At 38.2% G+C, this 27465-nt stretch overlaps 4 protein-coding genes across 10 annotated transcripts; 3 read left to right on the forward strand and 1 right to left on the reverse strand.

Moving 5' to 3' along the window:
* Positions 1-4: 4 nt before the first annotated feature.
* LOC132793467 (protein Spindly) lies at positions 5-2655 on the reverse strand. Its single transcript, XM_060803405.1, has 6 exons — positions 2052-2655; positions 1832-1997; positions 1559-1774; positions 1355-1496; positions 1085-1183; positions 5-1021 (listed from the first exon to the last, which is right to left on the reverse strand). Exons 1-6 carry the CDS (start codon positions 2577-2579, stop codon positions 25-27), a joined length of 2148 nt encoding a protein of 715 aa, XP_060659388.1. The 5' UTR covers positions 2580-2655; the 3' UTR covers positions 5-24.
* A 173-nt stretch (positions 2656-2828) lies between these two features.
* Positions 2829-3827, forward strand: LOC132793473 (uncharacterized). Of its 3 annotated transcripts, XM_060803434.1 has the most exons (4): positions 2829-3089; positions 3155-3231; positions 3294-3364; positions 3417-3827. In XM_060803434.1, exons 1-4 carry the CDS (start codon positions 3022-3024, stop codon positions 3708-3710), a joined length of 510 nt encoding a protein of 169 aa, XP_060659417.1. In that variant the 5' UTR covers positions 2829-3021; the 3' UTR covers positions 3711-3827. The 3 variants fall into 3 exon arrangements, with proteins under 3 accessions (XP_060659417.1, XP_060659401.1, XP_060659409.1); XM_060803418.1 differs by having other exon boundaries at positions 2829-3231; XM_060803426.1 differs by having other exon boundaries at positions 2829-3231; positions 3294-3355.
* A 349-nt stretch (positions 3828-4176) lies between these two features.
* On the forward strand, positions 4177-7049 carry LOC132797581 (intraflagellar transport protein 57 homolog). The gene is made up of 3 exons (XM_060809344.1): positions 4177-4539; positions 4593-5352; positions 6850-7049. The coding sequence occupies exons 1-3, from the start codon at positions 4246-4248 to the stop codon at positions 6993-6995; spliced, it is 1200 nt and encodes a 399-aa protein (XP_060665327.1). The 5' UTR covers positions 4177-4245; the 3' UTR covers positions 6996-7049.
* A 9714-nt stretch (positions 7050-16763) lies between these two features.
* Positions 16764-26245, forward strand: LOC132798203 (protein drumstick). Of its 5 annotated transcripts, none has more exons than XM_060809971.1 (3): positions 16764-17037; positions 23479-24339; positions 25810-26245. In XM_060809971.1, the coding sequence occupies exons 2-3, from the start codon at positions 24119-24121 to the stop codon at positions 25853-25855; spliced, it is 267 nt and encodes an 88-aa protein (XP_060665954.1). In that variant the 5' UTR covers positions 16764-17037; positions 23479-24118; the 3' UTR covers positions 25856-26245. The 5 variants fall into 5 exon arrangements, with proteins under 5 accessions (XP_060665954.1, XP_060665955.1, XP_060665952.1 ...); XM_060809972.1 differs by having other exon boundaries at positions 16764-17030; XM_060809969.1 differs by lacking the exon at positions 16764-17037 and adding an exon at positions 17717-18043.
* Positions 26246-27465: the final 1220 nt, after the last annotated feature.

Consider the following 27465-nt stretch of genomic DNA (forward strand, 5'->3'; position numbering starts at 1 on the left):
GCAAACAGTATTCAACATGAAACATCATTTTAGGGACAAACCCGAGTTTTTGGGCGCGACAACAATGCGACGAATAATATTTTGAGATTTCTTCAGGGATTTAACGTCCTTACCAGCAGGTTGTTCGTTCTCCTTGCGACTCTCAACCGGACTACAGATATCCGGACTCAGATTGTGCACTATGGGATCACTACTGCTGAACTGCACATTCTTTTGATTATCCTCAGAAAATAAATCGCGCTTCTTGGACATTATAGAACGCACATTGTTGTTGGTGACCTCCTGTATAGGCGACTTTTCCGCTGAGCTAATTTTCATGCTCCCTGGAGTTGTCTTCCGCAATGGTTTGCTTTCAAATTGAACGTCTTCTTTGATTTTAACGGGCGTGCCCTTGCGGTTTGGTCTAGCTGGTGAATTTAAGGGCTCCTCATCCTCTGATAATTCTGCTTTGATCTGCGTAAATTTGATGGGTGTTCCCTTGCGATTGGGTTTAGCGGGCACAAGCAGTTCAGCTGTCTGCTCCTGATTCTGTTCCTCGGACAGCAGCTCGCGATCAGCTTTAACTTTGATGAGTCCCAAGCGCGACTTCGCAACTATTGGAAGCTGCTCAACAGCTGTCGGCTCCGCTGGCTCCATTTTGTACTGCATCTGCTGTTCCACAATTGTAGCTTGATCTCCGCTTGAGGACAATTCCTGTTTCACTTCTTTAGGCGTAATTGGAGTTGCCTCTTTTGGTTCAATTTTCAGTGGCGTATCCAAATTAATCACTTCAGTTGTAGTGGATAAAGACGTTTTGAGTGGCGTTATCAAAGAAATGACTTCGGTAGATGTTGTCGCAATTAAAGGACTCGAAGTAGCTGTAGGCAGCGCACTAACAATACGAGGTAATGCAGCCTTTAATTCCGCCTCCTTGATATCAAACTCCATGGCTTTTACTTGTTTGAAGGCAATCTTGTGCTCCGTTAGCAGATTTTCGCGATCGATGAGCACACAACGCGATTTAAGCGACTCAAAGCGCCAACTGCAAAAAACGAAAACGAATATAATCTTCTGCAATAGTGAAAAATATGAATGGTTAACGCACCGCACCATTTCCTGCTGCACATTTCGCAGCTGCTCCTCGATTGTGGCCTTCTGGATGTGCATGCTATGCAGCTGGGTCTTCAGATCGTCAGTTTCTCGTCTAAATGGAGGGGGAGGAATGATTGTTGTTTGTGAACTTAAACTAACTAACTAGTAATGTTTTTAAAACACTAAACACGATCACAACAAGAACAAACTGTAGCCGGTAAAGTCTAGCAAGTGATTGCAGCATTTTGTAATCACTTGACTCAAACGTTCAGTCAATTCATACTTGCAGAAATCCAGCATTGAATCCAGCCAAGTGACGGACTTTTGGCTGGCTAAATCACGCAATCGCTCCTGTGACACATTCAAATTACGCTCCAACTTCACGTTTTGCGCCATCAGCTGGCGAATGCGTTCATTCAGTTTATCTGCAAGTAATGCAATTACAATTAGTTAAAAATTATAAGTGAGTCACTTATTAAAGACTAACTTTGATAGGTTTTATCTGCGCTACAGAAGATGGTGCTGCACGCCTGAAGTTCTGTGTGCATTGCAATGTTCTCGCGCTTCAAACGATGTATTTCGTATTTGCTGTCATTAAATATCTTCTTCATGTCCAAATAGCTTTTCTTTTGGCTCGCCAGCAGGTGCTTCATCGCCTGTCGCTGATCATCGACCTCGGCGAACAAAGAGTTGCCCTTGCGATCTATTAGGTATACAAAATTTAATTGACATTCAGTTGTATTATTTGTCAATTGCTCACCATTCTGTTCGGGCGCACTGGACAGCATGGCTATCTTGGCATTCGCTTCAACCAACTGCTCCTGTGAGCTCTCCAACAGCTGCAGCTTCTCCTCTAGCTCATCGCGTTTGCCACGCAAATTCTCCTCCATGCAGCTCAGCTGATCCTTCAGTATTTCTATGGTTTTCTGTCGGACAATTGCGTCTATAGCAAACTGTTGTTAATATACTTATTTACTTACTTCTTGCTCGGCTACAGCGAAAGTGTTTTGTACTTTGACATCCTCGTATTCCGCCAACTTTTGAATTAGCTCAGCATTTTCTTGTTCCATGGCAGTCAAGCGATTGACAATCTCATCGTCTGCACTGTTGGCTTTGAGTGCTGTGCTTGATTCAAGATCCCGTACTGTGGCTTCCAGTTTGCTCTTGAGGCACTCCGTCTCTTCGGTCTTGGCATCGTGATCCTGCTGCAGAGTCTCGTGCTCCATTTGCAGATTGCGATATTTGCGACGCAGTTCGTCCAGTTCCTGTTGTAGTCGCAACTCGTTATCGGGACAAGCGACCTGCGCTTGTTGATTGTATTGCTCTAGCTCCTGAGTCAGATACTTTTCGGCCGCCAACGAAGTATCCAGACTGCGTTTGAGTTCATGAATGCGCTGTGCATCGGCATCACACCGTTCCTTCAGCTGCTCATGTCGTCCGTGTAGTAATTTATATTCTTCAATTATATCGTCTACGCTTAACGCACCCAAATCCAAGTTTTTATACATTTTTCGTCACACACAAATTGCGGCTTGCTCGTTGATCATGGGCGTCAGAAAATTTTTGAAAAAAGTGTGCAAAAGTGACGCTGTGCAACAGTGCGGTAACACTGGCTAAAAATGTGGCGGCATGTCGATAATTCTGCTCCTCACGAACTAGGTAGCCAGCCAGTCAGTGAGTACATTGTGGTATTTTGGTATTTTCAACTGCGATTAAAACGTATTTTTTGAAAATCTTACTTTTGGTAACATCTCGAGGAGGCAAAACATTGGTGTTGTGATTTCTGTAAACAAACAATGTCTTTTAGAGAAGAAAAAAGAAAGAGAGCCAAGAATTTCTCGGCAGAGGAAGAACTGGTGCTCACAATGCTGGCGGATGAAAAGAGAAACGTGCTGGGCCTAAGAAAATCGGATGCTATAACGTGGAGGCGTAAGATGCAAGCGTGGAAGGATGTGGCGGATTTACACTTCCAGCAAACGGGCGTACGCCGGGAATGGAAAGCACTGCGAGAAAAATATGTAAATATACGACGCCGATCGGAAGGGAAACCAATTGGCAGTAATAAAACGCTTCGCTTATATAGCAGTCTAGAGCCATCGATGCGAAGAGACGAAGCTCCAACACGTATAATTAACAAGGCGTTGGATAGCGATGCTTCCTGTAAGTAAAGTTCACTGTTACTATAGGAAATCTCAACTAAGTTTAATTTAACATAATTAAAGCTGATATCGACAACGACATGAGTTACGTGGAGAAGGATGAATTACTAGCTGATACCACAGAAGTGCATAATGTAAGCGCAGTTTAAAATTGAGTGTAATTTTGACATAAATTTTGATTTGCAGTCTGCTCGAGAGGAAGACCTGATTGCCACAAGAACCGAGTGGCTTTCTGGAAATATACGCACACAGAGTCTACCTAAATCCTGTAATCGCAATCTAGAGGAGGAGACCATAAACTTAATACGCTTGCAGCAGGACTTCTTTCGAAGTAAAAACCAGCGGGCACAGGAAAAACATGATCTTGAAATGCGCAGAGAGAAATGGAAACTCGAGCAGGAAGTGCAGGAGGGGAAACTGCGAATAGAGATGATTGAACTGGAGATCATGGAAAAAAGAGCCAAACTTGATATGAAATAATAGTATAGTTCTATTAAATAGTAGTATATTATGTGTTCTATAAGCTCCTATGGTAGCTGACTTATATGAGTTTTTAATTGTAATTGAAAGAAAATAAAATACAATTGTTGAATTTAATGAGAACAATTAAAATAAATATACATAATTCTAATTTGAATAAACCGTTGCTTGATGTGATAACACACATGTGCATAATAATGTCGATAGGATTTCGATTACTCGATACCCAGTTCAGATATGTGAGGAGCACAGAGCAAAATGAGTGGCGTCATCTATTGAGTTTTTACTCTTGCGCGCCAAGTTTAAATTGAAATCTAAATATATATAGTATGAAGTTTAATAAATAAAGTTACATATTTACGATAAATGAAAATGTTTCAACAATTCTAAAACATATAGTCATCATAACAGCTGATTCAAAAGCGTATTCGTTACTTTTTGTTTGTTTTTAATGGTTGCTATGGCAATTGTTAAAGGGCAAAACAAAGTTTTAATCAAAATTTTTCCACTGCACAAATTGTACACAAACAATAAAATGCAAGAAGACTCTGCAGAAAAGTCGCAGCAATTGCAAAATTTTCAATCCGATGATTTGCTTGAAAAGCTTAAGCTGCTCAATTATGAAAAGCACTTGCTGAGGGAATATAAATTGAAGCCTTTATCGCGGTTTTACTTTGTCAAGGCCACAAATCCCGGCGAGCAATTCTTTATGTTCACCCTCATCTGCTGGTGGCTATGCAAGAAACTGGGCAAGGACATGGAACGACCACAGGAGTACGATGATCCCAACACGGTTATAGCCAAGATTATACAAATGCTGGAGGAGATTGTAAGTTGAGTTCATATTCGTTACTCTTCAGCCTAGCGACAACTTATTTGCAGGATGTTCCAGTGGATTTTGCACCCAATAAACTAATACGTGGCGCTGGACCCATTTGCCTCATGGTCCTGGACATTCTGGCCACGCAGGCCTTGAAGGTGACAAAGGTGAACTTTCAGCGCCTGCATATCACACAGGAGGAGGAGTTTGTGGGCGACTACTTGGAGGACAATGCTGAGATTATATTGGAGAAGCTGGAGGACGAACAGAATGCCACAGCATTGAGTGATGACAGCGACATGGAGCTGGAGGCGCACAATTTCAAGCAACTCAATTGGCTAAATCGCCAAAAGCGCAACATGGGCGACATGGCAACAGATGAGCAGAACCGCGATTTGAATGCTCGCCTCAGCGATCATCAGGAATGGCGTCTGGAGCTGGAGCGTGTGCTGCAGCAGCTGAAGGTGTTTGTCAAGGCGGATGCTCGAGATTGGCGCACTCACATCAGCCAGATGGAGGCACTCAATGCGGGCATTGCCAATGTGTCGGAACCGACGCAGGCTCAGCTCAAGAAAATGCACAGCGAGTTCACGTTCAGTCTGGAGAAGATCGAGAGCCGGGAAAAGCATTTGAACAACGAACTGCAGCAGCTCATACAACAGTACAAGGAGCTGTCCATTGAGCTATCCACAGTGCAGTATGCGCAGACACAGCTGCAGACCGATATGGAAAAGCAGATGAATCAGCTGAGCGAGGTGATGGCCGAGCAGGAGCTCAAGAAGGAGGAAATGGAGCGACGTGGTCAAGTTATGTCCGATGGCAGTAAGTATGGGTGTAAAGGACTCTATAAAAATAGAAGGGCAGGTAGTTTTTTATGACATGCTGAAAATGTATCTCAAAGATCATATTATCATATTAGAATAGGAGTTTAAGGCATGTTTTTCTTTTTCAGAAATTATTATTTTAATTTTTATATATTTGATTTGAAAGTGCAATTTTAAATAATCAAAAGAATTAGAGAAGACTTTTTGAAAAAATGTGTATATTTAAAACACATAATTATTAATTTGTAGAGCTGTTGCAAATTAAATCAACTTATAACAAGTTAGAAAGCTACAGTCGAGTGTGCTCGACTGTGAGATACCATCTACCCATTTTGAATAAAAGCAAAATATTGCGGTATTATTTTCAAAATATACCGAAAATATTACAAAAATACTAAATATATACCAAATGGTACATTTGGTATATCAATATAGTACCACATTCAAAATATACCATAGACGGCACAATATACCAGATTGTCTGCCAAAGAAACTAAGACCCCTAGTAAGTGGGCGTTTTTGCCCATAGAAAAGTATTTCTTTTATCTGATCGCAATCAAATCATAAATACTATAGTTATTATTGTATACACCAGAATTCGCAGCTCTAACTTTAAAATTACGCTTGTTATTCGATTTTTTTAATTTTCGGGGCGGAAGAGGGCGTGGCAAAAATTTGAAACAAACTTGATCTGCGTGCAAACATAACAAATGCTGTCGAAAAATTATTGCTCTATCTCTTATAGTTTCTGAGATCTAGGTGTTCATACGGACGGACGGACAGACAGACAGACGGACATGGATCGTCTCGGCTATTGATGCTGATCAAGAATATATATACTTTATAGGGTCGACCTGTTCTACCTGTAACATACATTTCCTGCCGGTACAAAGTTATAATGCCCTTCTACCCTATGGGTAGCGGGCATAAAAACTTAAAAAAATATAAATATTAACAGAATAACTTTAAATAACTGAAGTATTTTCCGTTGGAAATTCAGAAAGAAATCCTCGATTAAAATTTGAATTTGAATGAAGACCAGGCCATTCTCTTAATTTAATAAAAAATCTTCAATGGAGAGATGCTTTTGAAAAGAATTGTAATTTAAGTCTAATATCAAAAACTACACTTTATAAATACTTCAAAAGCTATCAAGATTTGCTGTCGTTGTCATATGCATAGAATGCGTACAGAAATTCGTTAGTAAAATGCAAACAAACTGATCATAATATTGTTTTATGTGTGAATCAGAGCACAACACATTGCATTTTATCATATTATTGTTGCAACTGTTTGGATGACGCAAAATATATAAACAAAATAAGTTGCAAGTTGCACTTTGAGGGGAATTCCCCAACATCTGTTGTGGGTGGTGATTGATACTCTTGTGAATCAGACCTTAAGTCACTCTAGAATTACTTTTTTTGATTTCAATTAAATTTCCAATTCATTCTTAGTCATTCTTCAATTAAACTCTTTTTTATTCACCCAACAGGTTCCGTGCAGCAGATCAAGAAGGCGATCGTGAAGCTCAAGGATGACATTTCGCAGCTGAATCTGGAGGTGGCGCTTCTTGTGCATGCCTACGATCAGGACACAGTGCGTCAAACGCTCGGCGTGCTCGATCAGCCAAACAACTGAATAACTGATAACGAGAGGGGGCAATAAAAAACAGAAAAACCGAAAAAGAAAAATACCCGTTTACCACAATTTGAAATAGTCTATTCTTATGTAGATTTAGCATATGCATGCGATCTCTTTAGCCCGAGCATTTTTCACACTTGGCCATGGGTGCGTGATCGATGCTGATCGTAATCAGATCGTCGTTGGCAGACCACCGGCGTTGACCGCGCCCCCTTCCCCTCCTGCCACGTTCGCTGTTGTTGTCGTTGTCGATTTGTTTGATTTTGATTGCCGAACCTCAACTGATAATAGTTTCGTAATTGGTTGCTAAGCCAATAGGGCGGTCAATTATCACCTCAATGTTATCTGCAACTTACACACACACACAGAGTTCAACGCGTGTCCTGCGCTGATCAGATAAGCAATATGTTGCCTGGATCACGTACATAAGAAGAGCCGCCAAAGAACTACCACATCTCCTAACCAAACCAAACCAAACCAAACCAATCCACTCCAAACCCAAACCAAAAACTCGAAAACTCAAAAACCCGAAACCCAAAACTCAAAACCAAAGCAAACCTATGACGAAACCGCGAAACCTCGTACCCCTCGAGGTGTTATTACCCGCTACCCACTACTCGTTGTCCTCCGTCTCCTTTCCTCTCCCTCTCCCTTTCTCTCTTTCTTTGCCTGTTGCGCACGCGCAAACACTTTGTTTGCCCACTTGGCCTGGCTTATCAGCCCAATTCCCAATTGCCAGGTCTCTATTCCTTCTATTCCTGCTGCTCCTGCTGCACAACTTGTTGTGATTTTCGCTGCGGCCTGCCAAAGGTGCTAAAAGGTTTTCCCAAAAATTGAAATTGAAATGCAGCAGCACTAGCACTAACTATGGAAAATTCTATGCACACGCTTGGGTTTTTCCACTAAGCCCTTCAAAACTAACCTTATGTTTAACACACTTTACTTTCGAGTAAGTTAATTGATGAACAAAAGACTGTAAATTAAATTTTACTCATTTTATGTATTAAGTATATTTCAAAATTAAATTTGAAAAGTTTGGAATAATACACATTCACTTTTAGGTAAGCTAATTGATGAACAGAAAAAAAATTGTTTTTTTTTCATATCTATATTTTCAAAATTTAATACAATTTAAAAACTGATATTTAGTAAAATTAAATTTTAAAGTTTGGTAATAAAAATACAAACAGCAATTATGAAATTAAATAAATTTAAAAATTTATTATTATTATTATTGTTCCTAGTTGAATTTCATATTTTTTTAATTTTTTTTATTTCTATATTTGTAGAACTTAATAAAATTAAAAAACTGATATTTCCTGAAATTAAATTTTTAAGTTTTGTAATAAAAATCAGCATTGATGAAATTAAATAAATTTAAAAAACTATTATTATTATTATTATTATTCATATTTGAATTTCACAATTTATTAAAATAACTAAACTGTTCTGAATTTCTTAAGCTAAATTATAGCAAATTAATAAAGTTAAATTTCTGAAGATCCATAATTTTTGTAGCTTGCTTAATTTAAAGGTTTCAGAAATATAATAAATGTATTTAATATCTGCAGTTTACTAATTTCTTTGGTGACTTCGCACAATATAGTTTTATGCATTTATTTATTTTTATTTATTATAAATATATAGTTATTTTTAGTTTGTAATTATTAATTTTTCAATTTATGAACTTATTAATAAAAACTAAATCAGAAATTATGAAGTATGTTAAGCTTTTAGTAGGCATTTAAATTTAAAATTTTGAAGGCCAATTAAACTGAAACTAAAATTTTCAATTAGTTTTTTTTTAAACTTTAAAATGTATTGGACACTTAAGTTGAAGTGAACACGAACTTGAAATACTACTGCTAATTATTCACTTAAGGAAGTCATGAAAGTAGTTGAACTCTGACTAAATAAATAAATTGAGCATTTAGTGTAAAAAAAGCTGAAATAAAATGTTGAAACAAGCTGAGTATTGACTAAATATGAACTCAACGAAAGCACTCAATTATGAGTGGAGTGAATGAGTGCAAAAATAACGATGGCACATTAACTGAACGAAGCTGCTGTAGCTTTCGAATTAACTTAACGAATGTGGCAAATTTTGTTGCGAATGCAAAGCTAACCTACAAAACAGAATTCAATTAATCTGACATCTCTTTCGCCATCGTCATCTCTTGCTCGCACCAGCTGACTTGCTGTCTGTCTCTTTCCAATGAACGTTCTCTCTCTCTCTCTCTCTCGATCTCGATCTCTCTCTCTGTAGCTGTCTCTCTCTCACTCTGACAAAATAGAGCAAGTCAAAAGTCATTTTGCGACTCTTTTCGCTTGGCTGGCATAAATTGCATTATTATTAGGCTTATTTGATATGCGCCGACGACGACCGAAAAGCTGCAGTGAAATTGCAAAAAGCAAGCAACGGCAGCAGCAGCAACTGCGGCAGCAACAGCAACAACAACAACAACAGCAACAACAGCAACAACAACAAGAGAGACAGACTGTAGCATTAAACTTGTTGTTGGTGCAAAAGCCAAGCGCAACTACTGTTCATTTCCCACGGTAGGATTCGGATGCCATTCCACTGAGTGAGTGGCAGGCAACTCGCGACTCGCAACTCGCGACTTGAGACTCGGTTAGTTGCGACTCGGAAACTCGGCGACTTGGAGTTGTGGAGACTTGGCGACTCGGCAACTTGGCAAACTCGCGCTCTGGGCTGCGGCTGGTTTTGTTTTTGTTGTGTTTTGTTGCTTGTGGCCAGCCAGCAAAAAGATCTCTCGAGTCTTTCTCGATCTGCGTCTTGGTCTCGTCTCTCATTGTGTGGCGCTGCCGAGTGCGGTGGGAGGCAGCTTCGTCTTCGTCTTCGTCTTCATCGAGCAGCAACAGCAGCTGGAACAGAGCGAGTACGCAGATGAGTTTCATTTTCTCATTGTTTGGCACGACCAAAGTTGCAAGCTGCCCAAAATACAGCAAATACAGCAACACGGCCAAAAGAAACCTGTTGCCAGTTCCAACGTTAACGTTGAATGAACAAATTTGTGTTCAGCGTATTTTGTTTTTTGTTGTTTTCAGCTTGGCCGCGGGCTAAAAAGCATTTTCTGAGCATAAATCGTGAGTTGGCAACGGCGAGAGAGCCACAAAGATAGTGCCCAAAACGTCCCCATTTCGATTTCCCCCTCTTCCCGCACCCCTCGTTCCCCCTACAACTTACTTCCCACTGCACTCATAGACCCAAAACAAAAAAAAAACAAAAAAAGTTGCAGCCGCTTCGCATAATTTCTCATTTAATTCAATCAAAAATATTGTGGGCTAAAATGCTGTAAACGCTTTGAACTTCTAGTTGAATTTATTCAATTTAAAATTAATTAGCTGATCACACTTTCTTCTAGTGTTTTACAATAATTTTGGAAAATTTTTATTTAATTCAGACAAAAATTTGAATAGGATCTAAATTGTTCATATGCTCCAAGTGATTTGAGTCAATTACTTTTTTCTTTATAAAAATGTGTTTAAAAAAATTTATAAAAATAATAAAAAAATATGATAAAGAAAAATAGATAAAAATAAAAATAATTTAACTCGTTTAACTCAATTTTTACTAAGACAAATCAATTAAAATCAATAGAGTTTGCAATAAAAATCCGCAAAACAAAATATTTAATTCTCTGTCATTTTTTTTTTAATTTCTCAGTCAATTTTAATGAAAAACATTTTGAAATTGTTGTCATTCTACATTTAATTCTCTGTATAATAATTGCTTTCATTACAGCAATTCGAATGATTTCTCATTTAATTTTATAGGCAAAGTTTAAACTTAAACTCATGCTCCATTCGAATTTGAAGTCGCTTTTGTCAATTTGCTCGGTTATTTATGGTTCTAATACAATGTTGTGAACACCCAAAAATTCATTCATTTCCTATTAACTGACAAAACAGAAATTCATTCAAGATTCTTGTTGTTGTTTCGTTCATTCTTTTCTTTTTTTATGTATATATTTTTTGTTTGTTTTTCAGTATTCAGTTTCGGGATTTGTTGTCCGTTGTCTGGTTGTCAACATTTTGCCTTTTGACCGCTCGCTGTGCTCGTTATCATCAGCTCTCAGCTCTCAACTCTCTGAGTTCTCAGTTCGCATTGCCAGACTGCCTGCTTCCCCATAAATACTCTATATATGCGAGATCGAGTCGTATATAGCCATCTCTCAGAGTCGGAACATCGATTTAAATGCAAATCAATGTAATAAAACATCTTTTTTTTTGTTTGTTGTGTGTGTTCCCCTTTGGTTTTCGGTGTTGTTACCTGTTACCGATACTCTCAACGATTAATTTTAAATTCAATTTGTTTAACCGAAACTGAAATGGAGACCAAGACCGAGATGGAGATGAAGATGAAGATGGACCTGGTGACACCTAGTACACCCACACAATATCATCTAGAAACACCTCTGAAACTTAGGCTGGAAGGGGAGGGGAAGGGGATTCAACTCTTTTGGTGGCTCTCTAAATCAACGGAAGTTCATGTGGCGCTTAGCACATGAAAATCGCTCGTAAATCTTATTTCACAGCTTGCCTGCCTGGCTTTCTAAACACACACACACACACACTCACACACACATCGTGTGCTCACTTTGCAATGCGGGGGATTGCATTTTGGTTTTAGATCACAATAAAAACTCTTGACCATTGACTTTTGTGGCAAAGAAAACCTTTTTTGCTGCCATCACAAAAACACAAAAACAGAGAAGAAAAAAAAAAAGGTAACAATAGCCGTTTTATACTGGCAGCCATTGAGTAAGATTATATATTGTATTTATGTTTCACATAGCATCTCTACTCGGTGTCCAGTTGAGACTTTGTTTTTTTCGTTTAATTGGGCATCAAATTGTCTGATATTTTACTAGTTTACTTGCTGAATGATCTCTCTACATTTATCTTAACTCTTCATTTATATAGTACACTTAAATTTAATTTCCCAATGGTTAAAGTATCTTGACAATTATTTTCCTTTTTAAGTCTACTTAATCATTAAAGTAAGACATGAGTTTTAGTATCACAGCTTTACAAAAAAATTTAAAACTTCTAGAATTTTAAAAGAAAATAGAGAAAATGTAATTTTTATACAAATAAATAAATATTTGTTTATCTTTTTTTTAAGTTGTCAAGAAAATTGCACAAATAATAAAATTATTAAAATGGTCACACAAAAAATGAAATTTTTGCATTAGTTTATTTCAGCTTATGAGAATTTAATTCTCAAGCAAAAATATTAATAAATAAAATACATACTTCAACATTTTAAGACTCCTAAATATTTAAAAGCAAAAGATAAAAATAAATATTTATAAAATGTCCTTTCAACTTCTTTGAATTAATAATTGTCAAGAAAATCACACATAAGAATTATTTCCTTTATTTAACTTTAACTTCAAAATAGTTATACTCAAAACATCTCAAAATGAGAAATGAAAACCTCTTTCATGTTGCTCTAACTTTATTAAAAACACATAAACATATTGCCAAAATATTTATATTTATATTATTTTATAATTAACTTTCGGCTGCATTGTATAATGGTGAAATGATTTGATTTTTTATTATACATATTTCTGCCATCATTGCGTAGCTTTAGATTGTTTTTCAGGTAGTTTTACTGTCTGTAGTTTTATTTAAATTTTCCATAAATTGTTAATCAATTATTTGTTTGTGATTAATTTCCATAATCATCAGAGAGTTGCCGCAAGCTGCGCATTAACTCGTCGATGACTTGACAAAAGCTGTTCGAACCTTTTGTTGTTGCTCATGTCTGTCTGTTGATGTTGTTGTGTCTGTCTTCTTCTTGTTCATCTTGTTGCTGTGCACTGGGCGCAAAAGTATTAAATTTCATTAATTGCCAAAATTAACACACACACACACACAAAAAAAGAGAGGCGAATGTAAGCAAAAGATTTTGTGAAAAATTAAAAATTCATACGGCAGCGATGCGGTCGCATAAATTTCATGGAAGCTGCCAAGACAGCAGACGAAAGAGAGAGGAGAGAGAGAGAGAGGAGGGGGACGGAAGAGACAGGCAATGATGTGGGCGAGAGATCTCTAAACTGAGATCTCTATAGAGAATACATATATGTATCTGTATCTGTATCTGTATCTGTGTTGAAAGTGGACCGCAGCTGATGACAAAGTTTTTTGGGATGGTGACGATTGCCATGGCAATGTCGTGACGGTAGTTGCCAGAGTTGTCATGCTGCTCGGTTTATTACGCAGCTACAGCGTCAGCTTTTTGGTTTTTTCTCGCTTTTTTGCGGTTCATTCAAGGTGTTAGCCAAGTTTGTATGCTGCGCAGACACTTAAAAAAAAAACTTGATTTATTTTGCTTAGCGTTTTTGTTGCTGTGAATCCATCTGCATAAATTTGACTTATGGCCCGATCGTAAATTTACCTCGCTGAACAGTTAGACGCAAAGAGAGACGCGTCGATCGACGATCTATCAATGAATTCGGAACTCAATGAACTCGTAGTATGCTCAGCCATAAAACGCTATCGATCGATCGATCGATCCATCTGTCCCATACTCCCCCTTCTGCTTCTTCTTCTTCTTCATCTTCTCCTGATCCAAAACTCATTTCGTATGCATTTTAGTTTGTATGTTAATTTGTGGTTTGCTGTGTGTTGTGATTGTTGGTTTCTAGTTTCAGTTTTCTGCTCCATTGTGTTTTATTTAATTTTAATTTTTATTTCGTAAATTTTAAATTTGTTGTCACTTCTGTAGGAGCGCAAAAGGTTTTTCCATTGTTCCAGCAATTCTCAACGAAATACCAAATATGTCTACGAAATTCGTATTCGTATTCGTATTCGTATTCGGATTCGAAATCGATTTCGTTTGTCTTTTATTATAATTGGGTGCGGTGCGGTAGTTTCTTCCACTTCCCCTCTCACACGTCACCCTCCCTCTCTTGATCTGATCATTTTTGACTATTTCTATTTTTATTTTTGGCTGCAGAATCTCATCTGAATCGTTGTCATTGTAGCGACAATTCAATAAAGAAAAAAACCAGCTACACTCTTTATGAATAGCTTTATGAATATTTCTTTTATATATACAATATATAGATAGCTTTAGAGCTGTCGAGGTGCGAGGCAGCTGCTGTTGCTGCTTTGAAAATTAATAAAAATTTATGGTTTATTTGGAATTTTCGTGGCTTATTAATTTGCCATAAAGCTGGTGGCTAACTTAAGTGGCAATCGGTGGCACACACACACACACATAGACACACCCGTTGAGAAAGTGATATATACCGGACACTTGCTTAGACCTATTTCAAAATGAATCACTGTCAAGTTCGATCACTTTTAATGTGAGTTTTTATGATTTTTTTTATATATAAACTTTATTTAATTGAATATAGTTTAAAGTTAAAGCAGTGGGGTCATATTTTAGCGTCAGTATTCAGCTTCAAATTTAAGCAGTTGAAGTTTAAAAAGTATTTACTTATTTAACCTAATTTCAAATACCAAAAATCTTTTAGATTGAATTCGTAATGACTTTTTCATTCAGTACTATTTACAGCCATGATCTTTTAGTTACGCTATAAACGTCTTTCTCAGTCGGCACTTCATTGAAAATAATTATAAATGCATTAAAACTATAATAAATAACACAAGCGTTACCAAAATGCGTTGCTTTAATTAAGCGCAACACCTTTAAAGGCTTTGCTATTTATAGATGGAGTAAATTATATACCCATTAATGATTGCTCAAAATCGTTGCTCTATATCTGACGTAAGTGAGATCTCAACAGAAAAATATCAACAGCTGTTGGGGTTTTTTTTTGTTTTTGTTAGTATGATAATTACTTAAATAAATTGTAATTTTGCCTGTAGTTGGCTGCAGTTGACTGCAAAAGGAATTGCCACTTAGCTGTTGACTGTCTTGGGGGTCTGTTGATTGGATATATGCAAATGTTGGCCCCAAAAAAAAAAAAAAAAAAACAAAGCCGAAACAGAAATTGAAATCGAATGAAGCCATCAAAAATACACAAAACAAAAAAAGATGCGTTCACATTGAGTCTTCACAAGGAGAAACAATTTAAGCATTATTTTTGTTGTTGTCGTTGTGCTTAAACTTTATTGATGCTTGATGTCAATTTGGCAGGTTCGCAAAGCGAAAACTTAATTAAAACTCAACAAAAAACTCGACACAAAAAGCCAAACTGAACAGCGACAGGCGAAATGAGGGGCAATCCTTTTTGGGGCCACTTAATTAAAATAACAAAAGGCGCAGCGAGCTTGTGTAAAATTAACCAAATTATGCATATATACCATTTTTTTTTTGTTTTTTTGTGGTGCTTTTGGTTTTGGTTTGCTGTGCATATTTGTGAATGAAGCGTTTGTTTCATTCAGCAGAAGATCGGACTGAGCAAAATGAAAGGCAATCAGCAGTTTTGGAGCTGGAGTTGGAGTTGGAGTTGGAGTTGAGGCTGGCTGAGCAGATAAACAGACAATAAATATGAGGTCTCGGCCCTTTTGCGGCGCGGCGCATTACAAAATGTATTTTGTTGTTGTATTTCTTCATGTTATTTGTTGTTTGCTGGGCACAAAGAGGCCACACAGCGACAACAAAAAAATGCCACAGCGATTTCAAGAGTTTCCCATGGCGGCAACCACAACACACACACACACACACACACCCGCACATACATGCATAGACACAAACGCACACACAAAATGGAGCCGCAACAGTTAACAAAGTTGGCAGCGCAGTCAACGCGACGTATGCGTAATACGGCTGCCTGGCTGCGTTGCCACTGGTTTTCAGCACTCACACACACACAGTCGCGCACTCACACACACACACACGCACGCATAGCATGAGAGAAACGGGTTAAGGGCAGGCAAACTGACAGTTGAGCGCCAGCAGCGACGCAAACGCTGCTGCCATTGGCCGCCCAAAAGCGCCACAAGGCAACGCCCACTTAACAACTGAGCGGTGAGCGTGTGTGTTTCTATGTATGTGTGTTGTGTGTGTGTAAAAGAAAGTTGACTGCGTTGCCCAGCAGCTAGATGACAAACAGCAGCAGCATAACAGAGACAGCACTATGTGAACGCATGCGCTCGCTATTAGTTAGAGCGTGACAGCTCGAGTGCAAGAGAGATACACAGTGAGAGAGCTTTTCTGGGCTGCTACTGCTCTTTTTTTGTTTTTGCATATGCTACCACATGTAAATCGCAAATCGTGAGTGAATATTTGCATGCATGGGTATTAGTGTTGTATGTGTGTGTTATGCGCACTTAATTAAAACGTAAACCTTTTTGTTTCTGTGTTTTTTGGCGGGCGTGGGCGCATTTAGGCTTAATTAACAGGCCAACAACAGGCACGCAACACACGTAACGCCCCAGCAACAGCAACAACAACAACAAGAAGCAACGACGATGCTCTCAACTCACCTGCTTTTATTTTTGAACTCTCTGAACACACACACGCACACACTCACAGCTCACTCAGCGCGATTGCACTCAGCATTTTGTGCTGCGTCCAATCAGCGCACGTTACGTTCACTCAAACTCGTTTTTGCGCTCAATTCGTTTGGCTGCTAGAGCGAGACAGTGCAAGAGACAATTGAATGCGAGCAGCGAGCGCAACATGCGGCAGCAGCAGCAGCAGCAACAGCAGCAGAAGCTGTTTTATGCTCTTGTTGTTGTGGTCGCTGTTGTTGTTGCTCAACTGTTTCAACACAGGCAGCTGTTAAACCCATCAAGCTGAAGTTTCGATCGTAACTTTGCAGTTGACTCTCGCGCACAGAAGCGTTCGGAAGTGAAATATATTTTATTAATAATATTAGCAGTCGAATCGAGCCGTGTTGTGAGCTTATAAAAGACACAAAAAAAAATACAAAAAACATTTTCGAGCAGTTGCCGTCGCCACAACTACAACAAAGTTAAACTATTTGTTAAACAGCGACAAAAGTGAAAATCGTGCAGCAAACGCAAGTAATTAATATTTTCGACGCACATTTGTAAAACAGCGAGGAACGAAAAAATCAAGTAAAAGGTAAGCCGACGCCATTTTGTTAGACGTTTGCCATTTTGTGGCTACTGTTGAAAGCTACCGCAGTTACGCAGCAGCACACAAGACAGCAACAACAATCACACAAGCTACAATAAGATTACCATGCGAGTGAGTGTGAAAGGGAAAGACTGAGATCGCTTTTTTTCTATTTCTTTAGCTGTGGCTGTAGTGTGCTACTCGTCTTGCGCATGCGCAGTAGCCGAAGCTTATAAGAACTTGCTTCGGCTTCTGGTCTTCAGCATCTCCTTCGTGTCACGAATGCGACTTTCGACTTCGACTTCGAGTCTGACTTCGGCTTCGGCTTTTTAGCGCTCGTGCTTGACCAGTTAGAAAGAAGAGCTAGGCAGAGAGCTCAGAGTTGTTGCTGCTGTTGCTGTTGCTGCTGGCACCACAGTAGTCGATGACTCACACACACACACATACATTCCACACACACATACACACTTGCACATAAACACACTACCGTATTGAGCCGTACTCAACACACACACACACACTAACACACAAAGGCACGCCTCGGTCTTTTTTGGTCTTGACTGCGTCGTCGCCGCTTCCTCAACTTGGTGGCAGCGACGCCGCAGTCGCAGTCGCAGCGCTCGGCAGCCGCAGCCGCAGCAGCAGCAGAGTTGACTACTATTTCTTTCAGTTATTAGTAGCATTCATTCATTCAACTTTGTGCCGCGCAAGCGTGCGTAGTTCCTCAGTTCCTTCGCGTGTACCTTTCAAGCAACAAAAAAATCTAAAAACAAATTAAAGAAAAAATAAATCAAGAAAATTATTACACAACTGAAAATAAATAGTGATCATCTACTAAGTACGTGACTTTAGAAAAGTGTCGCCGTTTATCGTCTTCGTCTTCGTCGTCGTCGTCGTTATTTTGTCGTCGTCGTCTTCGTTGATGTCGTTGTCGTGTTAATTGCAGTGATTAGCCGCAGCTTCCCCCTCCACCAAAAGAAAACACTCATTATCGCATTCACTCTTCTCATTGGTAAGTTTTGCCTATGCGACTGCGCAGTTACGCAAGCATCTCTTTGACGTCGCGTCGCCATTGCTACCATAGGCGCACTGACTGCGCAGTCAGCGTCGTTATAGGGTCTCGACTGCAACTAGGCGACGGCGGCGGCGGCGGCGTCACACAGTAGCCAACAGAGTTGTTGGCGCTTACTCGCCATGTTCTTGCTCTCGTTCTCTTTAGCTGCTTCTTACTTATGCTTTGTCGTTGTCGTTGTGGTTGTGGTTGCTCTTGTAGTAGTAGTTGTTGTTGTTGTTGTTGTGTTTGCCTGGCTACCAGTTTTACGCGCTTTCATTGGCCCATGCTAAATGTGCGTGTGAGCGCCTCTCAGTGCTTCTGTGCATGTGCATGTGTGTGTGTCTGCGTGAGAGTTGAAAGCAATTCAATTGACAATGGCGCTTGTGCAGCTTTATCTTTGAGAAAGTGTCGCAAAATGGCGACCAATCTGCCAATTGGACAAGCCATCAAGGGTTGACTCTGCTCTTCTCATACTTAAAGCCAACCATTCTCTTTGCTTCACTTTGGGGCTGATAAGAAGTTTAAAAACTAACAAAAACAAAGATAAAGAATAATTTCAACAGCTCAGCTAATAGTCTTTGCTCTATATTAAAATATGGCAAAATACGTCAACAATTAAAATCTTCTTAAACCTCTTCAGATTCATTAAAAAATGCATTGAAAAACTGAAATTATTTGTTAGGTGAAGTAAAAATGAACCTTTAAAAAAGATAAAATGTAAATATTTACATATTAATTTCCTTACCAAAGTTATGCAAAATATAATTTAATAATTTCATTCGTAATATAATGAATAAAGTAGTTGAGAAAAGATATAACTTTGCATAGTTCTAAATTATAAAAAAAAAGACTTTTTAATATCACAAAGAAAAAAGTTTACATTTTACTTTTCCTTATACTTTTCAATTTTATCGTTAAATCTAAAATATAAATTGCTATAATTGGCAGAGAACTTAACTTTAGAAACAAACTTATATATTTAAACATTTTCAATATATTACAATAATAAATCTTTTATTTCATAATTAAATCTTTAAATTTATTATAAAATTCATATGTTTATCAGAAAACTTGACTTTAAATGCAAACTCATGCCTTTAAAAACTTTGAAATACATTTTTATAGTCTTGTTGAAATGCCGACGGCATTACGTGTACGTGAATGAAACGCTTAAATTTAACTTTAAGCTCATGAGTCAGCGTTTACTTAGTCAACTTCTTGTAGCCAAAAACCGAAGGCCTTAGCCTCGGTTTAGACGCACAAATCGAATCATAGACAACAGTTTATCCGCTGATGATGATTTGTGGCTGTGGAATGCACAGATCATCGCTGTGATCAAGTTTAAATCTGAGCTCTGACTCATGGTCAGATGGCCAAACAAAAATTGCGAAGAGCAGTCAACAGCATGGTTTATTTCATCATGGGTAATTGATGCTAGTTAAGCAACGTGAGCTCGTCCTTCGTCCTTTGGACCACACGCTGTGTGCGATCAATTAGACACAAATTAGTTAAAGACTTGCGAAGACAGACTGCAAATCTTCCACTCTATCTTTCGCTCTCCATCTCTTTCCCAGTCTGTCATAACTCATCAAGTGTTTACACGCAAGAAGATAGATCGTGTTAAGTTTTCCCACACAAAAAAAAACAGATAGAAAATCCAGCATTCGTTTTGCTTCAACAAAAATTAAAAAGGATCCTTTTGTGGCAAGGTGTCATTGTATTGTGTGTCCAGTTTCGCGCGCCTTGCCATTGTTCCAGATCTTGAAATCTTCAACTACACTCAAGTGGTGCCTAATTGTTGTGGCCGGGGGTTTTCTTTTTCTTGAGAATTCTACGCCATTAGCACAATTAGATTCGTATCAAAATCGTTTCGGTGCCTTTGTCCTTTCGTTTTTATAGGTGTACTCTCTGACTTTGTTCGGCTTATTGTCATTTTTTCCACATTTCGGCTGTAATTTTTAATGGCACCTTGCCAACTCACCGCTGTCCGTTGTCCGCCTCCAAAAAGAGCGAGAACGAGAGAAAAACCAAATAAAGGCCAACGACCAAGTGTGGTAATCGCTTTTGACCATGTCTTTCCTTTTCTTATATATTTTTTTTCGACGTGTGTGTCACTCTGCCTCTTCTTTTTGGTCCTTATCGGACTCTGCTACACATTATCGCTGCAACGGGGTGTTAAACTGTAACTCTTGTCTCTCGACTCTTGATTCTTGGAAGGCGCACTCACACTTGCCACAGATTTAGATGCCAGCTACTCCTCCACACTGCAAAGCAACTCCACCTTTTACTCCTGCCTCCTTCTTACTCGTATGTTGCCATTTTTGGTGCAAATCTAATTTCACGCAGCATTAACGCCTTTCGCATGCCCTTCACAACTGCACTCTACACTCACACACTCTCTCTCTCTTTCTCTTCGCACACTCTGCTGTCTTCAGTCTCATGCTGTGCCTGATCTTTCACTCCATCTCCCTCTTTCTCTCGAGGGACCTCTCGTTGTGCTCTGTGTACAAAACACTAATTATTTTCACTGCGGATTAATGGGATTATCTGCATGTTGGACAACACTTTATTATACAATATTTGTGCAGTTTCTCAGCTCTTTTTCTTTTTTTTGATGTTGTGTGGTCTCTTCTACGCAACTGTGGGTGTTGCTCTGTTGTCTTAAGCCGATTTCAGCAGCAGGTCATGTAATGCTAACAAGATATGTGGTTGAAGCTAAAGACATTTATGCCATACACTTAACTATTTGGTTTCATTTGAAAAGAATTGTTTAGCTACAAAGAACTTTAAAAAGATCATCTTAGGTTTTTCCATTTTGTTGTATAAACTTTCATGCTAATATTATAAATATAGTTTCAAAAGAATAGGATTTGTTTGCAAAACTGTTAAGCAACTATAGAACTAATTTTTCAAAACAAACATTGAAGTTAACTGTATAATAAGAAATATTAAATTCATCAATCTGCAACTACTTATCAATTAAATTGCTTAACTAATAAATTTCCATCAATATCAAGCTCAAATCTGCTCAAGCATAAGTAGCAATATAGGAATCTGGGTCACAGTTAAATTTGAGATGATCATAAATAGTTTAAATGGATGTCCATGAAGCACTTGCCAGGCAGTATAACAATACTTGTCTTAATTATCGTGTTTATAAGCAGATAATTATTCAACTGACATTTACAGCCCTGGCTAATGGTTAATAGTATTGCCAGATAAATGAGTTGGCACTTCTTCTTCCTTCACTTGGAACTCGAAGGGAAATTAAATGAAGTGCTTAGAGTATGCCGTGGCAAATGCGGCTGCTCCACTTAGGCCCACGCAAAGAAGAGGCAAAGAGGCAAACGATGCTGTGCATCTTGGCCATATCGAATGCCCTCTAAAGTCGTCGTCGTATGGCTCTATATGGGCCTCTTCTTATGCAGGCGCCCTGTGTCGCATGATTAACGGCGTTAAAATGCCAATGTGACGCCACATTGTGTACACAAATTAACATGGCCAAGGATGGAGTTGGTCTCTGACTCCAACTTTAACATCAACTCCAACTTCGAGTTCGACTTCGACTTCAAGTCAAGTTTGGAGTCTCTGGAGTCTGGATCAGCGACCTGGCACTCAGTGTTATAATTTGAATATGTTTAGTGGGCATTAATGTTATAATGACAATAACTACGTTGCGTCTGTGGCTGGTGCAGCACCCGCTGTGACGTTTGCCTTTTGTTGTCAACGTGATGCTCCCCTCTCTTACTCTCTCTCTCCCCCGCCCTCACTCTCTCTCTCTCTCTGTCTCTCTTTCTCTGTGTGTCTCCAGCTGCGCGCCGTGAAATAAAAATAAATAAATATCGAAATCGGGGCTTGCCGAGAGACGTTGTCGCTACCAGTCAGCGCAGGCTTTTGTTTGCCGAATCCGAATCCGAATTCAAATCCCAGATCCCAAATCCCAAGAATGTATGGCATAACATTAAGCCAAACTGCTTGAGAAATATTCCATATTTTCTCCATCCTAAAAAGAAACAACAACGTATACCAAAAACGCCATCCAGCGGCGCCGAAATGACAAAAATAAAATTACATAAAAAATAACAGTTGTTAACTACCGAAGCAGGATCCCAACTCTCAACTCTCGAATGGATCGCCAAAAAAAAAAAGACAACAGCACTGAAAAAGAAAAGACAATAATCATGTGGCATAAATTGTGGTTCAGAGTCGCAGGCGCCAATTAAAAATAAACTTGTTACAGCGCCACTTTAATGAAGCGACTAAAATATGGCATCTTCTTGGCTCTGACGCCTCTCCGTCTCCGTCTCCATTTTCACCTCCGTCTGCGTCTCCTTTATGGCCCTGTGTTTTCTGTGTTTGCTATGCGAACTCGGCTTTTACTGCAGCTAGCGTCATTAAATTTTGCATATAGGCTTTCTATGTCGGTTAATGCTTTTGTCTGTTGAAATCGTTAAGATCGCATCACTATATCATCTTGTATGATTGGGTTTTATTTTGCTTAAGTGGTTCACTCTTTTATTTATCGTGACAAAAGTACTTAAACACTTGATTATCTGAGCTTTTAAGTTGAGTTGACAGCTTTAATCATGTGGATAAGTGAGCTTTAAGCAGCTTTTACTTAATGAAGATAATTTAAAGTTGGCATATATGACAATTATATCTAATTTATTGAATTTATTTTTTATTTTTCTATTTTTTGGTATCTTTTACTTCAAAGTTTTATTATCAATTCAATTGATTTGATCTTCAATGAGCTTTGGCAAAGTGTATTCGTTTTTATTGCTGTCTGTTTTTAATGTCTGAAATGACTGACTCTCCAACTAGTTGCTTTTTCACATTAACACTGTTTTAATCGAGCTTTAATGAGCTTTGGCTACTTAAAGGGCAACAAAAGCTTCGATGTGGCGCGTTGCGTGGGCGCTAATTGAACAATTGTGTTACGGAAGTACAGTTGACAAGCTGACAAAAAGGCAGCCTGGTGACAGACACCGTGTGAAACCGATATTACTGAAACCGAAAATAAAATATACTCAAGCTCGAAATGGTTGTTCGTTGAAGACAAATTATAAACGAAGGTTAGCTGGTTAACTGAAACTGGGCGGTTGGTGATTTGTAAATGTCAACACCAAGTTCGAGTTGCCTTTCGTTGTTATTGTTGTGCTGTGTGGTGGTGGTTTTTGCGGTGGTTCAGGCTTTAATGAGTCATTTTCAATTTCATGTTGCGTGATTTAAGTTGACAACTTGTTGGTTGGTTGGTTGGTTGCTTGCTTTGCTTCGTTGTGGTTGTTGTCGTTGGCATTTTTGCTCAAATTTATTGGCACATAAAAGATGTCGCAGGCGTTGCTAACTTTATTTAACACTGTTTTTCTCTCTCTCTCGCTCTTTCTTTTTAGGTGTTTGCCTTAAAGTGCGCCATAAACTAAAAGGCAACGGCAGCAGCAACAGCAGCTGGAACAGACGGCCCACCCAAAACGCCTACAACTACAACGGTGAAATCACAACGAGCGTGTGATAGTTGACAAAAACACAAAACCAAAAAAGCGAAAAACAAAAACAATCAACAACTAAATAAAACAAGCAGCGACGTTGCCACATTTCAGTGCCTGTTATCTGCAATAGCAATAGAGATAGCGATAACGCTTTGAGTACCGTTAAAGCACTGCGCTCATTGCATTGAGCAAAGCTCCCCATAGCACAAACACACACACACACACACACAGACTCGCTCAGCTAACAGTGAGTGTACCTTGAGATCGTAGCGCACTCCAAAGTGAGAGTGTGTGCAAAGAGAGAGCGACGAGAGCGAGAGAACAACGACGCCAACGTCAAACTCAATACGTAAAGGAGCATAACAGAAAAAACAACAGAAACACCAACAACAACAACGTTAACAACACTTCTCACCCACTCCGATTCCCGATTGTGTGAGCACTGAGCGCGCGCGCGTCTGTCGCACGTAGAACACACAGCAACAGCAACACCAACACACATACAACAGCAGCGCAGCAGAGGGAAAATATATCGTCTGTCAAAATGTTTGCTGTAATGCGAATCGACAACGATGACTGCCGGTCGGATTTCCGTCGCAAGATGCGTCCAAAGTGTGAGTTCATTTGCAAGTATTGCCAGCGGCGTTTCACCAAGCCATACAATCTGATGATACACGAGCGCACGCACAAATCGCCAGAGATAACATATTCCTGTGAGGTCTGCGGCAAATACTTCAAGCAACGTGATAATCTGCGTCAGCACAGGTGAGTTATCGACCCCCCTCAAACCTCTCCACCCACCTACACTCCCAAATTGTATAGTCCTAAGAACATACTCGATATATTACAAAAAAAAGAGCATGACAAATTTTTGGTGTTGGTTTCGCTTAAGTTATTCACGATTTCATGATAAAGTGTGAAAATTTTAGTATATGATATATATAACATATTATAGATAAGTCCGTTCAATTGTCCCAGTCTTTCATATGTATATCAATTGCACTCAGTGTGATAAGTCTTCTGGGAACTTGGGTGATTTTGTCCGATTTCTGACATTCGAATTTCCACATAAAGCTAATTTTAACTTTTTATGGGACTTGTCAAATTACGAGGAAATAACAATAAATATGTTTAGTTAACCATTTCTAGAAGTGCAAAAAGGTAGCAATAGTATGAGACTTTAAATAGTCAATAAACGAATTCTTCTAAATGGAAAAAGTACAATTGTGATAATTGAAAAATACTTATATATACTTATAATTTCTTAAAAATGTTAATACTATATTCAAAATTTCAAATTATTAATCTTGCCTAGTTTCAAAAACGTTTCTTCAGTATAGGCTTAGGAATATTTAAAAAAAAATTGGCACATATTTATTACTCATATTCGGACACATAAAAAGCACCAACACCACATACAAGCACACTCACTCACATTATTATTTATATTTAAGATCACAACACGGCTCCTACTACATTCCTATATTGTTTCTCTATTTTCTCTTCTATTTGTAGATGTAGTCAGTGTGTTTGGCGATAAGCTAAAAGTATCATAAATACAATATATAAAAAGTAAAAAATAATAAAAAGAAAACCAACACACAGCAATATAAAATATATATACATATAAAAAATCGAAATCAATTAAAAAAACAAACACCAGCACCAGATATCTAAAGCACCGCAGCACCAAGAGCAACAGCAAAAAAAAATCAAATGCAACAACTGCACGCAATATCACAACAAAATTAAGAACTTAATGTTAATATTACAACTGTCATAATATACATAGAGTGTTATCGATATGTCATGCCTATCGAGAAAAGGCCGCCGCACCAGCAGCAGCAAGCACGCAAACACGCCTATCGCCCACCCACATGCACAAAAACCACACGCTTACTACTAGATGCAATCAATCGATCAATCAAACAATCAGCAGCAAGCGCGATAGCAACGCCAATCGATAAATCGATAGCCATCGGAATGCAATCGGGTGTTGGTAACACGATAACACGCTTTTGATTTCCTCTTACGTTTTTTTTTTGTTTGGTTGTTGAGTTTTCTCTACGTTCTCTTCTGTTCATTCCTCTTCTATCGAGAAACATGCACTTGCCACGCCCACCACCAAATGTTGCGCAGGCGCAGCACCACCACAAACAACAGCAACATCTACAACAATAGCAAAAAAGAAAAAAAGAAAACAACAGCATCCACATTTTACAATAACTTTTGCAGAAATTCACACATGAACACCTGTGGGCGTGCCTACAATAGTAAATAATGCCACAATGCCACCACATGCAACATGCAACATGCAACATGCCACAGCAATCATCAGCTTTTGTCAATTGGAAAGCACAATTAAGCTCAAGCTTCTTGTGCTTTCCCCCGCAACGAAGACAAAGCGACAACAATTGCCAACGTTTTCCAACAGTGCAACATTAATCAATCAATCAATCAATCAATCTGTCTGTCAATCACCAGCTGCAACTCTCTTGCCTTATAACTCGGAACTTGTGCGATCCTCTCGCTATCTTTATTGATAATAATTAATTACAATCTATTAATAATAATAATCATATTAATAAACAAAACAACAAAATAAATTTTAAGTATTTTTATTTTAAAAATCATATACAAACAAAACAAAAAAAAAAACACGTTGAAAATGTATTACTTAAAGTTTATCATATTAATAATAATAAAGAAATGAAAAAAAAAACTATTAAACTATATGATGATGATGATAAATCCATTGTTTTGTTTAAGTTTACCAATTACGAAGACCATTTTGCTAACAAAACAATTAAAAAAACGAAAAAAGGAGAAAATTTAAATTACATTCGAAAATGTTTTGTATTAGTGCTCTGCAATAAGATTGTAAATGTTTTGCTATTTATAAAACTAATAAAAGAAAAACTAAAAAAAAAAATTTTAATGAAAATGGCAAGTAAGAAAAATCATACGCAATATGTATTACATGCAGATGGCCACGTCCACAAATGGGCTCAAAAGGGGCGCCTGCATGCCTAATGAAGAATAATAATATCCTTAATGATAATAATACATAATAATATTTTATTTTAATGTTTTTAATATTTACAATGACTTTTTTGTTTTTATTTTTGGCATTTTGTGTGGTAAAGACAAAACAATAAGTACATAAATAAACATATTTATACAAATGTAATCAAAAGACTTTATTTTTTTCTTAAAATTTGTATCATTCGGCTTTAAACATGTTGCGCAACATTCCGCTTGTGGAGTTCCAACATGTAGCCTGAACTGTAAGTATATTTAATTTGTTGTCAACAAATATTGTTGCTCAAGTTAGTACTTGGCAACATAGAGCCAACTGTAACCATACCTTAGCAACATGCGTGAAAGTCCACGCAATATTTTAAATCAAGAGCAAGCAACAAATTTGAGCTTTTACCTTTCGTATTAATTCGAATTGCATACACAAAGTTACAGTAGCTTAACAACGTGAGCTAGGTCACAATAGATCACTCATTCACACCCAGGAGGATCTCCGTTTGAAAGCTCAGACGAGAGCTTTTTTCTGCAAAGCCATATGGCGTGATTTAGTTTTTTGCCGTCGCATCTTGAAGTTGTCGTGTGTTTTTTCTGTTGCATTTTTTTAATGTGTCTTTTTTTTTAGTGAAGTGAATAAATAGTTGCTTAGGAAATAGAAGCAATATTAAATGCATGCCTTAGTACGCAATCTATGCATGTGTGAGTGATAGAGTGTTAATACTTATAATTAGTGCAAGTGTAAATAATAAAAAAGTGGTTCTTTCCAGGCTTGTTATGCGTAAGTGGACACACAATTATATTATACTTGTAATTCTGTTTTGTTGTTAGCCATTGAGCATTTAGTAGCATTTGCAT

This window comes from Drosophila nasuta, chromosome 2L, assembly GCF_023558535.2.
Source record: "Drosophila nasuta strain 15112-1781.00 chromosome 2L, ASM2355853v1, whole genome shotgun sequence".
NCBI lineage: Eukaryota > Metazoa > Arthropoda > Insecta > Diptera > Drosophilidae > Drosophila > Drosophila nasuta.